Source organism: Leopardus geoffroyi, chromosome A2 (assembly GCF_018350155.1).
Source record: "Leopardus geoffroyi isolate Oge1 chromosome A2, O.geoffroyi_Oge1_pat1.0, whole genome shotgun sequence".
Lineage (NCBI taxonomy): Eukaryota > Metazoa > Chordata > Mammalia > Carnivora > Felidae > Leopardus > Leopardus geoffroyi.
In genome coordinates this window covers 133,686,062-133,703,356 of record NC_059331.1, presented here as the reverse complement: position 1 = coordinate 133,703,356, position 17,295 = coordinate 133,686,062, and the positions used below count along the sequence as shown (strand labels likewise).

Below are 17,295 nucleotides of genomic sequence, written 5' to 3'. Positions count from 1 at the left end.
GTTTGTGAAAATTACTAATGAGCTTTTAAACACAGAGTTCTGTACGTGCCAGGGTTTTCCAAGAAATGGAGATAATCCTGTCATGTACAAGTGCAGATATCTGAATCCTTCCTGATGAACAAAGACTCTCTTTGGTTCTCTGGGACAGAAAGACCATCTCTAAATTGTACTTTGTGCTGGAAGTGGTTAAACGGCACAGGATCTCAAATCAGGGTGCCTGGCCTGGGTCAACCACGAATGCTATGGATCCTGGGCAAATTAACTGTCACATGTTTAATCTTTAAAATGGGAATAGCAATAATATCTATCTCGTAAACTGGCTGTGGAAATAAACGGAATCATGCCTGGAAAGCAGAGTTTCTGTTATATAGTAAGGGCTCATCCACATTTGCTATTATTATTTCATTAACTGTTATTACAATAAGCATCTTTTGAAACCCTGATATAAAGCTATCATATGGAAGATGTTGAAGGAACTATCTAGTCAGTAATCCCTATGTGAAAAAGCAGGCAAGAAATCTATTTCCAGACTTAGTATGAGGAAAACTATTGCTTTCTCTGAGAAGCTATACATTTTTCCTGATGCACAAGGAACATCGTATTAAAGAAAAAGTTTTCTTTTTGACCCAAATTTACAAACAAAATTGAGTGAGTCTGACCCTACGGTCTCTATATACATTTTGATTTTCCCTCATGTTTGGATCTCCTAGGTACCTGTATTTTCCATTATTAGGTTTTAATATTCTTTTAAAATGTACTCTTATAAGCCACCTCAAAATATTCTACTGAACTAGGCAGAGGTATATGTAAATGTACAAACCAACGATCAAATATATTTTCTACTCGTTAACCATACTTTATTTGCTTACTTCATGGAGGACTAATATAAATGATGGTGCTTGGCAGAAATCTTTACAAAACCTCAAAAACTTAGTGTAAAACACACATATATTCATATATAAAAGGAATACAAATACCATTCTTTGTACTTAAATTTGGGGACTTTTGCATGTTAGATCTCATCCAATTCAATTTAATATTTGATAATAATCTATGTCAGATCATTTATAATCTATATATTATGGATATTCTTACTGCTGTGCAATCTATATTCATACCTCCTTTTTTTGAAAACAAAGCAATTGTTTTAAACAATTCTTACTCTTCCTTTAAAATATCCGCATCGTTTCAGATGGTCTATGCGTGTTCCGGTTTATGAAATCTCAAGTAATCCAAGACTAAAATCTCTGGGCAAAGTAAAAAATCTGGGTCTGTTTTTCCCCGAGGCTCAGAACAATGTGGAAATCTACAAATGCTTCCCATATGTAACCTTTAAAAATCAAAGATAAAGCAGTTTCCAGGAAGACCTAAGGTTCTGGAATTTTACTTCTTCACTCATCAAAATAACACAAACAAACAAAACCCTCAAGCCTAATGACCTTCAAGAAACATTGCAAAACCAACCTGCTTTGCCTAATGCTCTAAAATGGGTTAAAATCGGGGCACCTGGGTGGCTCACTCAGTTGAATGTCAGTCAGTTGAACTCCTGATCTCAGCTCAGGTCATCATCTCACAGTCATGAGATTGAGCCCCACAGTGGGCTCTACACTGACAGCACAGAGCATGTTTAGGATTCTCTCTCTCCCTCTGTCCCTCCCTTGCTTGCGCGCGCGTGCGCACACACACGCGCACACACACACACACACACGTGTGCTCTCAAAAATTTTAATTAAAGAACAAAAAATAAATTGGATTAAAATCTCATTGTCCAAAAAAAGTTAAGATAACCAAAGTATTTTAACAGATGAATGAGCATATGCATAAAATTTCATAATTTTGTAAATACAAGAATTATTATATAAGCACAAATCATTATAAATGTTTATAGAACTAACTAAATGCCTGAATCAATTTAATTTAATCAATTCACTGTTATCAATATTTTGAAAAATAAGACTGAGCAAAATCTAGTGTGCATTCATTCAAAGGGCTTCGTATGCATTTAAAAGCTTAGGGTGCATTTATATTCAAGAGTGATAAAAATGACATTGACTCAACTGGTTTAAAATTTGGGGGTAGGTAGAGTGGGTTATATACACAGCAAAGCGGAAAACAATTCCAAAGTTAGATAAATATACAATTGAATAGAACCATGCAAATGAATAGGTACAAAATGTAATAATATCTCAATAAATCTGGGTTCTAAATAAATGGCAGAAGGAGTAGGGAGAGGTTAGATGACAGAAAGCTGATACTTGCAACCAGGGCACATTACCTGGGTCATCTTTATCTCCTGCCCTTTGACATCCAAACCTATAGTTCTTTCTCCTAAAAATATATTTTCAGGATGACCTACCCTGAGGCACAGTAAACTCCTTCCACTTCAAATATATGCTCATTTGGGTTCTTTCAACCAAGTATACTCATGCTAAAACCAAACACTCACAGGCTAATGGAATTTGGAGTTAGATGAGCTTTTAGAGGTCTCAGCCCAACCTGCTAACTTGAATTCAGATGAATACCTTCACCATCCAATATCCCCAAGAACAAGCCAAGGAGTATAGGCATGACTACTTCTGGGGCAGGGAAATAGCGTCAGCACACCATTGACTCCAGTTTGGGACTGTTTTAATCATTCACAGGCTTTCCTCACAATTGGCTAAAATCTACTTCCTTACATTTTTCGCTGATTCATCATTATTCTGCTCTTTGCAATCAAAGTCTAATGTTCCCTCTGTGACCGTCTCATATTAGAAAATATCTCATGCCCTTGTGTCTATTTTCTCCGTGCTAAACACCCTCAATTCCTTCAATCATTTTTTGGGACCTTTTTAACATTCTGTTCACCCTTATAGATAGGATAGTCTTCTTCATCTTGTCTAGAAAGCCATCATCGAACAGTTTGTCTTACTGTGGAAATCCAGAGAGGCCATATCTGCAGCAGTTTTCTTACTTAGCAATTGACTAAGCCCATTACAAAAAGGAATTGAGGACTCTGACATCTTCCTCTTTTTTTAAAATGATGTCACACACCCATCTTCAGTCTTTTGTCATGATCACTGCTGTAAGTGCCACAATTCGAAAACTTTTCTGTTACTTCTCAGTTATATCGGGTGGGGATGAACCTTAATTTGGCACTGTTACAAGAATGAAGGCCAATGGAAATCAAAAGTGAACCAAAGGGGGTTGTTTCATCTGTAAAACCTTTTTCAAAGCTATGATTTGAGTCCACTCCTGATATAAGTGAGAGAGGATGGAGAAGAGCATTTCACATAGTAGTGAAAACACAAATAAGATAATGATAAGAGAAGCAGAACCATATTGCCATTTATTTTTTGGACTTCAGTCCAAAACTGACGTGGCTTCTTGCCTTCAGGATCATTTCTTTGAGACATTGCTTTCTTTGGATTCTCCTCTAAGACAACAAACCCATTCTGGCCCCACAATCTTTGTAATCTCACAAATGGCTGATGGCCTCCAGGAGGAGAACTTGTAAATCCATTCCTCTAGACTTGCTCCCTGTCCTGACCTACAGATTTGAAGCCTCACCTCTACATGAATATATCTTTGGCAACTCAAACTCAACATTTCCTAAAATTTTAGGAATTCATCACCACTTCTCTTCTGGCCCTGTTTCTCCAACTATAGTCTATATCTTGGTCAGTGGTGTTCACAGAATCATCTTTCAATTCTCTATTTTCTCCACCCTAACAGAGTCAACTATGAGATCCAGCTAATTATAACTTCCCAATCTCTCTCAAATGTATATTTTCCTATGCCCACTACCAATGCCACCTTTTTCTTGAAATTATTTCAACACAAAGACTGAATATGTTACTCCTTAGCTCAAGTAAAAATTCATTTTGCATAGTGATGACAAATCGGTATATTGTCATGTTGTACATATTTTAATGGAAGCTCCTACACCTTTCCCATGCTCCAAAATTTCATCTTGTATTTCAGTGAGAAATAAAGAGTAATACCCCTCAGAAACTGCAAGCTGCATGAGCGATGGAAAAACAAACAACAGAGTAGGTCCACATTCATAGAGCCCAGGAGATCAAGGGCTGATCCAGGGAAAAGAGTAGGAGGACCTGATCCTAGAGAAGAGGCTGGTTCCTTTGTGTGTTCCAGCTGCCTTCAGAGAGTCTGTCACCTACTCAACCACAAATTGCTTTATTTTTGGTGCTCAATTCTGCATAATTCAAACCAAAAGACCTGCAAACTATGTCTTCTTCAGATGGGATCACTAGCAGCCCAACCCAGAAGGAACAGACTTCTTGCCACTCTGGGTTTCTCATTCAACCTCTGAATTTGTATGCTCCAGAACTGCACCAGTCAGCTGGCAACTGGCCATAAACTAATCTGTCACCTGGTTCTTGTTGTAATCTTGAATTGATATTTAGACAAGGAATTAACTTTACAAATTCCTTGTGGGCAAACTACGCATTACAGATTCTTAATCTGCACAAGACTTCGCACGCAGTAGGCACACAAAAACGATTTGTTGACACGGTTTCTCTTCAAACGTATCAATAATGAAATCTATGTGCTGGCAGGAAAATTAACTTCAGATTCTACTCCTGAAACTAGTAAAAAAAAAAAAAAATCAGGCATAAAAGCACATGCATATGAATCATCTTACTTCAGATCATGTGGGTGTGAATCTGAAAACAGAAGTGGACTGCAAGTAGAAACCACAAACGAAATTAATGTTAAAATAACTCTGTGCATAGCTCCTACTTAGTGAACCCTAACTGATTAAATTAGAATCTTTTTAAAACATAACTGGCTTTCAAACTCAAGGTTAAAAGCTTTCCTTCTGGAGAAGATGTATGCGAATGTGAAAGCAGATACGAAAAGTTTAAGTAACTTCAGGAAAGTGTCAATGGCAAAAGGAGAGGAGGAAAGGGAAAAAGAGACACAGACACAGAGATAAGGAAAAGAGAGAGAAGCATCCAAAACACTGGTGCACAAATACATGTATGATTAAGACAATGGGAGGAACCATGGCGTCCTTCATCTGCTCCAATCACCAACATCCAACTGTCCAAACATCTAGTATCTAGACAGTGCAGGATCAATCTTTCCTTAGTAAAAACTGGAGAAAGACTTTTAGAAAAAGAAACATAAAAATCACATCCCCTAACTTTATATAGGGTAGAATAATCATGTTACCTCAGAAAGACCGTTTATTTGGTTGAATCATTTCTCTCCTTTGTTGGTTATTGTATCGTTCGAATTTTCCATTTGCAAATGGCTTAACTTCAGATTATGTCAATTTAGGTTTCCTTATTTTCCCCAAATCTTTTATTATTATAAAAATATAATGATACTAAAATAATTGCACACAGCTATTAGAATTTTCCATGATATCACCTCAACAAGATCCAGGAAATAAGGTTCAAAGAAACAGGAAAGGCTCTTACACACCCAAAAATTCCAGTTTCCCCCCCAACTAGCCCTATAAAGGTCACTCAAATACATATATATATGTATAAATGTATAAACGTATAAATCCTTACATGTTAACTGACCAAACAAGGCCAACAGGCATGGTTCTTGCTGGCCAGAAACCTTAGCCTGACAATTACACTGCTGGGCTCTCTGGCTCCCCATACACCCTAGAACACAAGATTCATTAGAACAAATACACTCTTCTCACACATGGGTAATCCTCCTCCTTTGTCCCCCACTGCTTCTACCCTGCCAACCTCCAACCCTATGCTAATTCCAAAAACTCATTCTATCAGCTCTATTCCCAAGCTCCCACATGCTCCTTGCTGAGAAAGGCAATCAACCATGCTGACCGTGTCCACTAAAAATTCATGCCATTCATTCTCAGTTAAGCCCTCAGTGCTACAGAGCAGCCCTTTTGTTTGCCCCAGATTGAATCCCTCTTGAATACTTCATTCTTTGAAATCTTTTCCACACATCTCAAATTTCTTGACTCATCCTAACCGCCCCCCACTCTTGCTCTCAGCGAATGTTACCATCTACTTTGCTAATATGATCTAGGCCTTCCAAGATCTCTCTTTCTCATCAAACTGTGTCTAGATTATCATTTATTATTTTCTCCCATACCCATCTGTAAAGGGAACGTGGTCTACTTTCCTATGACTGGTCCCTGTCCAATTCTGTCCCGGAATTTTACTTTCAATTACACACACCCACCACACCACCACTGTACCCCATACCCTTTCAACTTCCATCTCCCTCTCTCCCCTGGATTTCTTTCCATTAGCACGTGGTGAGCAAGCTCAAAATCCACCCAACTGAAATCCTCTCTACACCTGGTTTCTCCCTTAACAAATCACAACTTTTTTCATCTTCCATGACCATTAAACCTCTAAGGCTTCTGTGACCAATCCTTATGGACTCTCTTTCTGTATTCTTTTCCTTCTCCTTCCTCAAGCGTGGCCATGCCCCCAAAGCTTCTCCTCAGTCCTTTCCCTCACTCTTGTGTCCAGCCATCAACTATCTGGTGGTGAACTCTGACCCTGTGAGCTTGACCCTCACCACTCTCCTACTTACAAGTTCTAGTTCTTGGTGGCTTACTGGCTTATCGTGGCAAGGGATAAGCTCCAGGAACCAAGATGATCCAAAGAAGACTCAACAGCTACTCCCATGTTTCCACTCAGGCTAAAAAGTCAAACCCCTGGATTACCTTGAATTTCTACCTTCACACTACCTCCCGTATAAAATACGTCGCTGAACCATATCAATTGGATACAACAAAATTTGGACACTATGCTTTAGGAGATTCACAGCTGAGTAAGTAAAACTTAAGGCCCTCAAGGGGCTCTCACAGCTAGGAAGAACTCTATCCTACTTTTGCTGTTGTTCTTAAACCCATTTCCTCGATCAAATTCCTAGTGGGGCTGCCCTATGTCCTTTTTGTCAAGTGCCTGTCATAGCTTCCCGGATAATCACTGCCTTCACTCTTGCCCCTCGTACCAACATCATCCTTTGCACTGCCACCAGATTTATTCTCCTAAAAACACACCAATGTGGTCCTGTCCTTCCCCTTCTCAAGAACTTTCAATGGCTCACCACTGCCTACAAAAAGGATATACAAACGCCTTAGTGGAGAATTAGAGCCATCCTCAAAATTACTTCAGTTTATCTTTACAACTTTACTTCACTCTTTGTTCTTTGATACAGCCCATACAAAGGGCTTAGTGAAGCATTCAACATTTTGTAATAATCACCTCCAAGCTTTGCTCTCCATTATCCATCTTCACAGAGCTGAGTTCTATGATCGTGCTTCTTTGTCCAGCTCAAATCAAAAGTTTTCCTTGCGGTTCTTCCAAATGCCCCAGCTAGAGATACTTTCTGTCTCCCATGTTCTGCCATCACACATTCTTTTTACGTCTATCATAGCACCTATCAGTCTACCTTGTATTACAGTTATGGGTGAATGTAGGTGTTTTCCCATCATTCAGCAAGACCCGAATTTCATTCAGTGTATTCCTCTCTGTACTTGTCACACAGCAAGGTTCAAGATATATATGTGTGTGTGTGTGTGTATATATATATATATATATATATATATATATATATATTCGTGTGTGTGTGTGTGTGTGTGTGTAGGATTGAATATTTATGAAGCATTTGAGTAAGGCAGAAATAATGCAAAGAGGAAAAGAAAGGCTATGGTAGAAATGAAAATTAGTAATAAATATTTAATATAAGTTGATTCTAATTTTTTGAGATTAGGGAACTAAATATAATTTATCACTGTTTCTATGAGAAAGGGTAACTTAGGTTCCAAAACTCCAACTTACAAATGAACACAACCCATGTGCAAATTATGCACTCTTTTCCTTATTATTCCATAATGCTGGGATCTCCAAAGAGAAGTGTAGGGTGGCAGGACACGAATATCTACTGAGCTGGTAGAAGAAAGTACTAAAATACCTATTTCACTTATTTTTATCTCATCCACTTACAATTTCCATCTCTGTATTTCCTTTTTAAAGTTCACAATACATTTGTGTTACAGTCCACAAAATGTTAGAAAGTTCTTTGAGGAAGAATACACTCAGGATTATTTTTATTAATTGGGGTATGTGATAAACATGCTGACGAGTAGTAATGTAGAAGATACACAGAGTGACAGGATTTAAAATTTGGAACTTGAAAGAGAGACTGTTTTTAAAGCTTTCTGAGGCCTTTCTAACTAAAAATGAGAGACTTACTAGAAACCTCTCAATATATCTTTCTGCAGACAAAAGCCTATATAACAATTATTTTCTACTAGAGATAAAGAGCACCTGGAGACTGTTAACAATACAGATTCTTGACCCTTCCATATCCAGAGATTCTGATTCTAAAAGTCCAGAGACCACACTGGGACCAAAAATGCCAGTAGCCTTGAAATATTAGGGTAGTATCTCAATGCAACTTACATTCTCGGCCAGATAATTCTGTGTTGTGAGGGGCTGTTTGGTCCTATGCATTGTAAGATATTTAGCATTACCCCTGGCTTCTACCCACTAGATCCTAGAAGGACCCACTCCACTCCCTGTGTGTCTACCAAACATGTCTCCAGATGTTGCCAAATGTCTCCTGGAGGGCACAATCTCCCCAGACTGGAACCAGAGAGAGAAGCTATCCAAAGAGGATCCACTTTGAGAAATTCCATCCTTAATCAGAAGGATAAAACAATATGATACATGTCTAAGAATATGGGTGTTACAAGCATACATTGTATAAATTGAAATAAACAGGCTTCCCATAAAGGAAATCTGATTAGCCACTATAAACTCCTGACAACTTAGCTAAGCTTCTAAGTCAAAGCTCTTCTTATGTAATTTCAACTCGAAGATTTTCTCCCTAGCTTCTATTTTAAATTATTTTTAATTAACTTCACTGGCATTTTGCATCCTGCTATGAAAAGTCTGCCTAATAGTCTCAGAGGACTCTCCCAAGAGAGAAGAGTGCATTAAATCACACATTATCACATTAAAGTATATTCCAGCACTCACAGTCCAACAATCGAAGTCTTGGCAAATGCAGGGAGTGGCGGGGGGAGGGGGAAGATGCAGGGACTGGAACAGGCTCAAGTGATTCACAGTATCCAAAGCCTATTATCTTCGGCTCATCCATCCGTAGGAAAGATTTATATTCATTCTTTACTTCAACCACATTTATCACAATGACATATATTCCCCAGTTTGTGGTTCTACCCTGATTTCTATGGACTGCATGAGACCTTGGCCAAGTCACCTGAATACTTTGGACAACCTTTCTAAAAAGTGAGCCAGTTGGGGGCACCTGGGTGGCTCCGTCGGTTAAGCATCTGACTTTGGCTCAGGTCACGATCTCATTGTTCCTGAGTTCGAGCTCCACACCAGGCTCTATGCTGACAGCTCAGAGCCTGGAGCCTGCTTCAGATTCTGTCTCCCTCTCCCTCGGTCCTTCCCCCACTTGCACTGTCTCTGTCTCTCAAAAAATGAATAAATGTTAAAAAAATTTTTTTAAGTGATCCATTTGGACTAAGTTATTTTTATAAATCGTCATAGTCCCAGGTTGCAAATGTATGAATGAAGTACTTAATTAAAAAGCTCTTCCGAGTACATGGATTCTAGTAACTTTTGCACAAAAAAGTAAGTACCTACATTTTCAGTGATAACACAATGAATTTTAAGATGTTTAATCCAAGAATGAAAAAAAAAATGACAATTAGATGAATCACGTATACAAGGTCCATTCTCTCTTAAAACAAAATTAAGTTTGGCCCAAATTATCCTTCATCTATCAAGACCTTTATACAGGGACTTGCATGGGACAGCAAATCAAACCAATCCTTCAGAAGTTAGTCATAAATAGGGAAACAGTTATAAACACATGTTTACATTCTAATTTCTAGAACAGAGATAACAGATCAGCTGCCTAGAGGCCATATCAGCCTGAAAGCGTAGTTGTTTTGTTGGCCGGGGCAAAATTGTATTTAATCAATTGCCAACTTTTAAAAAGGGAGAGATGATACAGAAAAATCTGTATTTCCAGTGTCTCTTGAAATACTGGAAGATATGAGCCCAAATGGCAACAATGAGCTGGAGCTGAGCATCACCACCTCCTGGCCCATGGGCTGTCCCAGGGCCCACGATCCCTGCTGCTTACAAGCTCCTCACACCCATCCTGGTTCCCTCTTACAGCCTGGAGCATAGGAACTTATGTCCTTGCTCTGCAACAATTTTCAAAATACACAGAAAATGTTTTTAATGCTTTCAAACCAGTAGAGTTTTCCTTGCAGAATCACAGGAAAAGAGCAGAAATTTTAAAGAGGTAGAACAATGCTCTTAATAAGGAAACCTTCCTAACCCTGAATGCCGTTACGTAGAATCAGCTACACTGTAGGTTTCTAACTAACCATCTGGAAGAACGGAGAAAGGGATTTTAGATTTGATGGGGAGTTCACTAGAGACCCCCCTATAATTTCTTTTAACTTTAACATTGCATGCCCTTAGTTAGGAGTGTGGATAGCTCATCATGATATAGTAATATATGCATAGGTTTTATCTTGACATCTATCTATCTTTGCCTACAAGGTAAGACTTGACCTTATATTTCCTCTTCATGAAAAGATATTTTCTGCTAATTGCCATAAAACACTCCATTTTTCTCACAGATTTTAATATATAAAAATTTTAAATTAAGTTTCAATTAACTAAGCAGCCACATCTGACCAGAGAATTATTAAACTATTCTTCTGAAAAGATGATAAAGAATCCAAGGACAGAGGAAAGAACTCAAGAGCTGGAGAGTAGGGCACCCTGTGAACAAAGCTTCTTTCTTCACTAATGCCTTTATCAAGAGGACCAAACTACCTATGGAAGGCTGCATCTGCAAACTTTTACCCTACCCACTCACTCCAAAATTTGTTTTCTTTCAATATACCTTATGAAATCTGCTTGTATGAGACATAATATTTTAGCAAGAATCTGAAGATTTTCTTCCTAAAAAAATCATTACAATCATTACCTTATATTACACGTACAATTAAATTGATGCTTAAAGGATGTGAGTCAAAGATAAACTAATAAAAAGGTGGTCTATAACTATGTTGCTGAGGGTAAGCCGATTTTCAGGTACAATATAACCCCAAGAGTTTCCACACTGGTAATCCTGTATGCAGTCAACTGCACTTCAGACCATTCTAGATGCTCACTTCCTAAAATCAGAATCATGTGATATTTTACAGCATTGCATTGCATTACCTTACGCACCACTGCAAGTTCTAGCTGACTCTAACGATGCATATTATTAAAGTAAGTTGGACACTGTACATATCACTATGTCCAAATCAATTGTTTTTGTAGTGTGTTTGATGTGGATTTTGACATAAGCATTGTTTAACAATAGTGATTAACAGCTCAAGTGTGAAACATCAATGAGTCGATAAGACTATGAAGGGCATGCCTAACAACGGGAAAATGACTGTTGGCAATACAACGTGCAGAGCATGGGCTGCTTCTGGGAAAACATGTTTATCATTCTACTTCTCTGATTTGCTCTATTTTCTGTTTAGAAAAAAATGACTCACTGTTTAGAAGCAAAAAGCAATGATAAACATAATTCAATTTAACAGCCCTGAATGCCAGAACATTTTAATTTAGCCATGGATGTTTTCTGCTTTCACCTCTTTTGAGTTCAACATTAACTTCTTCCTTTCCATTTTTGCAGTTTGGGGAAAAAGAAAAAAAGACACAAAGAAACAAAAAACAAACAAACAAACAAACAAAAAAAACACCAATCCCAAGAAGCTCACTACATTATTGTCAAAGAAATACAAAAGCTATCAGATATGCTTAAAATCAAGACTATAAAGTAGGTTTTGAAGACCTGGAAAATTATTTAGCCTATATCAATATCAGAACTTTCTAAATCAGAGCCACCGTTAGAGGAAACTGCATCAGAAGAGTAAGGCCCTTGCTCCCTGAAAACCTCAAGGATGTTACCTTCAAGAGAGCAAAGATATTGCCTGACTTGTTTATAAGCTTGTTAGGGAAGTCTCCCAGAAACAAGATCATATTCTTTATAGGCTGCCTGTGTTTACACTCTGGAAAAACACAAAGGAGCTAATTCATTCTTGCCAAGTGTTCCTTTTTAAAGCATGCTGATTTCAAAACAAAACAGTTATTGAAACGTATGCGTGAGCCATTCCAAAGGAACTGGTCACAGAACCCCAGATCATCAACTGAGCTGCAGAGTGGCTCACAAGAAACAAAGATGAGCCCAGAGTGCTTTAGCTTGTTCAGAGAGCAGCAACAGACCTGGATCTGAGGAAGACATAAGAACTGAAGTGAAGCAGGCGAGAGTGCTTCAGATCCCACATATTGGAGTCTTAGGCCCCAAAATGCATATGCTTAAGAAAGAAGCAATCATGTCATCCAGTTTCCCTGCAGTCAAAGGAAGGGGGAGTGGAAGGACCAGCGGATCCCGCCCTCTTATCCGGTTGTTGATCTAGGGCTGGAGTCCTGGAGAACTTTCTTGAGTAGCACTAACTGTGCAAAAGTTCACAACTAAGGGGTGAGACTCCGTCCTCACTGCACACCAACCTCCACCCCCCTCCCTCAATCAGTAAATGTGTGGACAAATTTTAAAATGCAACAACGACAAAGCGACTCGCAACTTGCGAGCAGGCACTCACCCTGGGCTGGGGCGCCCAGCCGGCCGCCGCCCGCCTCGGCCCCGCGCTGGGGCCCGGGAGCCAGGGCTTCGCCCGCGCCGGACATGGGCCGCTCCACCGAGCCCGCGCCGCGCTGCCGCCTAGCTCGCCGCCCCCGGGGCGGACGCGAAGGGCTGTTAGGTGGTGGGTGCAGAGAACTGACTGCTTCTGGTGGGGGGGAAAAAGTGTTTTCAGAGACCAGCACGCCACCCCTGCAGGACATTCCCTGCCCCTCCACCTCCCTCCCCCAAACCCCACCCCAGAGAAGTTTTGATTTGAAACCCGGGAGGAAAACTGCTACCCCGCACGTTGACAGTGGTGGAGTTGGGGGGCGGGGGAGGGCAGTGGGAGGGAGGCACTGAAAGGGGGCGGGAAGGGAGACTGGATTTGGAAGCGCGGGGAAGGGGACCAAACCCCTCCTCCTTCTGGCCGGGGAGACCACCACCTACCTCGGCATCCCCCCCCAACTCTCTCAAAGCCCCTTCCTCCTTCTCCTCTTCCGCCCGGCAAAGTTAGCGAGGATCCAGCAGCTTCGGCATCTCACCCCAGTGGCCTGGCTGCAGTGGCGGCCGCCCCTGCGCGTCCCTCCCCGCCTCCCTCAGGCTCAGCCCAGACACTGCAGTGGCTGCAACTGCGCCAGTGGCCGCTCTTCTGACTCCGTGCTCTCCGCCCTCTCTTTCCAGCCAGCGAAGTCCGGCCAGCTCCCCAGGAAGGGGGCCTGTTCCCCCTCTGGCTCTCTGTCCCCCTGCCACCACTCCTCCACTCCTGAAACACTTCTCCGTCTGTTGCTCTTTTTCATCACATCCGGATCAGGAGGCCTCGAACTCTTGGCGGGCCGCCCAAGGCTGGGGGCGGTGCAACGTGGGCTCCCTCGCCCTGCACTGTCTGGGTCAAGAGGCCAAAGCCGGAACGGGCTGGCTCCGGGTAAGGGGTTTCTCTAGGGGCTGAGAGAAAGGAGGGAGTTGGCTGGTCCTTGGCTGCCTAGGCGTTTTCCTGCCCAGACTTACCCCATTCCCTCTTCTCTCAGCCTTTCTTCCCAATTCTGCCCCAGACCCACTGAAGATCTGGGAACTCCCTGAGTGAAGGAGAAACCTTTAGGGGGGACAATGCAAAACAAAAAATATAATTATTTATCGAACTTTCCTGATAGGATAGTAAAAGTGTGGTTTTGAAACCCTGACCCTTAGCTCAGTGTTTAAACTCTATGCCTCTGAAGTTACCTTTATTCTCTTTTTCAGGTCTTTATTCTCGTCCAACAGGAACGTGGATCAGTAAAACCAGTTGCGCTTGCTTGAATCAACTGGAGGCATCCAGGCAGACAAGGTTGACATCCCAGAGGACGCCCTGGCCCAGGGCCCCAAGCCAGGCCTTGCACAGTGAATGGCTTCGGTGGCAAGATAAACCTGTGGTGGGAAGTAAAAAGCGAACTAAGTAGCAGGCGTTCTGATTGTAGCATAACCTGATGAGCCTAGAATAAATAACTCGTACGAAGCAATTTGCAGGCACAAAGTACTTTAATAATATATTCAGGTAACTTTTGTTCTTTCATTGCAAGCAAAACGCAGAATTCATTTCTAGAAAGGTAGAACCAACTCATGCTTTAAATCTGTAGGCCGGGGCGCCTGGGTGGCGCAGTCGGTTAAGCGTCCGACTTCAGCCAGGTCAGGATCTCGCGGTCCCTGAGTTCGAGCCCCGCGTCAGGCTCTGGGCTGATGGCTCAGAGCCTGGAGCCTGTTTCCGATTCTGTGTCTCCCTCTCTCTCTCTGCCCCTCCCCCGTTCATGCTCTGTCTCTCTCTGTCCCAAAAATAAATAAACGTTGAAAAAAAAAAAGTAAATAAATCTCTAGGCCAAGAGAGGAAATCAGTCATGTTGTCAACATTGAAGAAAATGTACACTGGATGCAGCTTTCTAGGTGTATCAATAATATCCCAGGAATTTCCTTTCTTTAAAAAACCCACTGGAATTGATTTCGACTGATTGAAAAAAATCCATTTCTTAACTTGAAAGTGCCAGTGCAACCCAACCTACTTTCAGTTAAACCTGAAGAACACAGACTTTGAAGTTGCTGATGACAGTGAGGTCAAACTCTACATCCCAAAAGACAAATGACATTTTCCCTAATGACCTATGCCTAATTTTTTTTTTCTTCTGTTTTTAGTTTAGACATTTCAGAAACAGTGTGCATAAAAGTGCCTTCACTTTGCTGAAAACTTGTACAGGGGCCTGGACTCTAGAATCTGCTTGATAGAAGCAGATCAATTCTGAGGATGACTGCAGTTCCTTTAGAGAACAAACGTTTAGGAAACATCACTGTCTACTACAACATTATCTGCAATCAAAGGAACAGGGTAGGAAGTAGCCACTCGGAAAGATTGTGTTATCCCTTTTTTGCACATTTCCTTGACTTCTTTTTTTTCTAATCCCCTCACAAAGAGGTTACAGTCCATGAATATCAAGACGTTCTATAACTCTTCTCTTCTACAAAGTCATAGTCACAATAAATATTTATTAATTTCACACGGAGTGCTTAATGTTGCACTCATGGTAAGGGATTCAATAAATACTTCTTGAATTTAAACATTTTACTTTTTAATGAGGAAGGAATAAAATTCAAATAAAAATATTAGGAATAAATGAGAGCCTGTGTTATAGAATCACCAGGATGGTCAAATGCTGTATCTTGCTCAGCTGTGTGACTTTGGGCAACTTAGTCAAACTCTCTATCCCTTTGTTGCCTCATAAAGATGATAAGATAAACTCTTCACAGGGTCCCATGAGGGATAATAAGCTTACTATAAAAAAAATAATTATAAAATAAAAATATAAGTGAAAAACATAAGTCTCCTATAGCATTTGGAATAATGTCAGGTATGAGGACAGGGGGTCAATACCTGAGCATTATACAGAAGAAGCATTTGGATGGATTACACTGAGCATGGCATGATGACTAGATCACAAGGGCCACATCAAAATACCAGGTGTCAGAGCTGGTGGGTGGCTCAGGTGGTTAAGCACTCTTCGGCTCAGATCAAGATCTCATGGTTCTTGAGTTCCAGCCCTGCATCGGGCTCTGTGCTGATAGCTCGGAGTCGGGGTCCTGCTTCGGATTCTGTGTCTCCCTCTTTCTGCCTCTCTAGCTCTAAAATAAACATTTTAAAAATATATAGATCAGTTATCATACATACACTTTATAAATTTTCTGTGTTCTTAGATCAGCCCTACCAATAACTTGCCAGGATTGCACTGCTAAGATTTAGAACTCAGATCTATCCGTCTTCAAGGCTATCTTGCTTCTTTAGGTAAACTCAGGTCTTCCCTCTGGAAGGTCTAAGGGTGCCATCTGATAGGCCAGAAATTAAGTGTGGGCTCCTAAGTGTTCCCCAAGCTGCCCACTTACCCTATCCCTTGCTGTATTTGTTCAGTCTGATTAATCGCTTAGCTTGGTTCCTGACAAGTGGCACTCCATGCCCTCTTCTTTCATGTAACAAATACGTTTGGAGGTGGAAGGCACTGTTGCGGGTGCTGGGGACGCAGCAGTGAAGATGATCAATGTGGCCACTGCCCTTATGGAGTCGCGGCCGAGGAGTAAATAGGGATACACAACCACTTACAACAACAGTTGCTGAGTGGCAAGGCAAGACAAGTTCTGGGATGCTAGGATAATAAATAAGCTAACAGGGAGATGTAGTCTGGTCTAGGAATCAAGGGAAAGGTCCTGGAAAAAATTATGTCTCTGCTGAGACCAGAAGAAGAAAGTGAAAAGGAAAGGAACAGACTGCTCTAGGTAGAAGGAGCCATGTGGGAAGAGGCCTGGAGGAAGGAAGGGAGCCAAGCATCCTTGAAGAACTCAAGAAGTTCAGTGGAAGGGGATAACTAATCCAAGGGAGGCAGTAAGAAAGACGGAGCTGAAGAGAAAATCAGGGGCCTTACCAGGGTTGAACAAGGAGGCTATATTATCCAAATTTCCATTTATAAAAATCACTCTGGAATAATGTATGAAACAACTTGGAGGCACGGAGATTGGAGCTAGGGAGTCCACTAAGATGGCAGGGGAATGAAGCCAAATAGAGGCAAGAGGCGGGGAGGAGAGGAATCCAAGGTGACTTCCAGGTTTCTGCATCTGGGTAGAGGCTGGTAATACCACCCACAAAGATGGAAACATTTAGGAGAAGCAGGCTTGGGGAAAGCTGCTGAATTGATCACGTAGATGATATAGCCTCTGAGGTACCTGCAACACACCTAACTGGAATCATCCAGAAGGTTGCTGGATAGGGATTTGGAACGTAAGCACATAGATGGTTCTCCACTGACTAGGAGCTCTGAGTGCCCAAGAGGAATATGTAGCGTAAAAACAAAAGGCTTAAGACACAGCTTAAACGCCTGAAACTCAATACAAAGGTGTCCTCGCTGGCCCCACTCCCTTTCTCCACACCCTTCCCAATGTCATCATAATACTGTTATCTCCCTGGCTTGAGACCACCACTATTTAGTCACTACTACCACCACTGACCCACAACCCGAGATGCCCATGGGTATCACGTGATGGCCTTTGTTAAGCCAGATTTTGCCATGTCTCCTACTATAGTAATCTGGATGGGTCGAAACTTTCCCTGGGCAA

General features: G+C 41.2%; 2 protein-coding genes across 2 annotated transcripts in view; one reads left to right on the top strand and one right to left on the bottom strand.

The window, feature by feature from the left end:
- The window catches only part of MDFIC (MyoD family inhibitor domain containing), an 87,265-nt gene extending 73,923 nt beyond the window's left edge, over positions 1-13,342 (bottom strand). Inside the window, exons 1-2 of the mRNA XM_045495377.1 lie at positions 13,126-13,342; positions 12,659-12,844 (exon numbers count right to left, since the gene is read on the bottom strand). Of these exons, the coding sequence (XP_045351333.1) occupies positions 12,659-12,743 (85 nt within the window). The 5' untranslated portion in view covers positions 12,744-12,844; positions 13,126-13,342. The remainder of the gene's footprint in view (positions 1-12,658; positions 12,845-13,125) is intronic.
- LOC123607275 lies at positions 12,742-14,278 on the top strand. The gene is made up of 3 exons (XM_045496400.1): positions 12,742-12,812; positions 13,155-13,600; positions 13,915-14,278. Exons 1-3 carry the CDS (start codon positions 12,742-12,744, stop codon positions 14,109-14,111), a joined length of 714 nt encoding a protein of 237 aa, XP_045352356.1. The 3' UTR covers positions 14,112-14,278.
- The last annotated feature ends 3,017 nt before the right edge of the window (positions 14,279-17,295 follow it).

Bases quoted from the DNA above. Each gene is read 5' to 3' on its own strand.
- LOC123607275 (XM_045496400.1), top strand. From the start codon at position 12,742: ATGGGCCGCTCCACCGAGCCCGCGCCGCGCTGCCGCCTAGCTCGCCGC. The intron at 12,813-13,154 runs GTTAGGTGGTGG...ACTCTCTCAAAG, and splicing joins CGGGGCGGACGCGAAGGGCT to CCCCTTCCTCCTTCTCCTCT. The intron at 13,601-13,914 runs GTAAGGGGTTTC...TCTCTTTTTCAG, and splicing joins CCGGAACGGGCTGGCTCCGG to GTCTTTATTCTCGTCCAACA.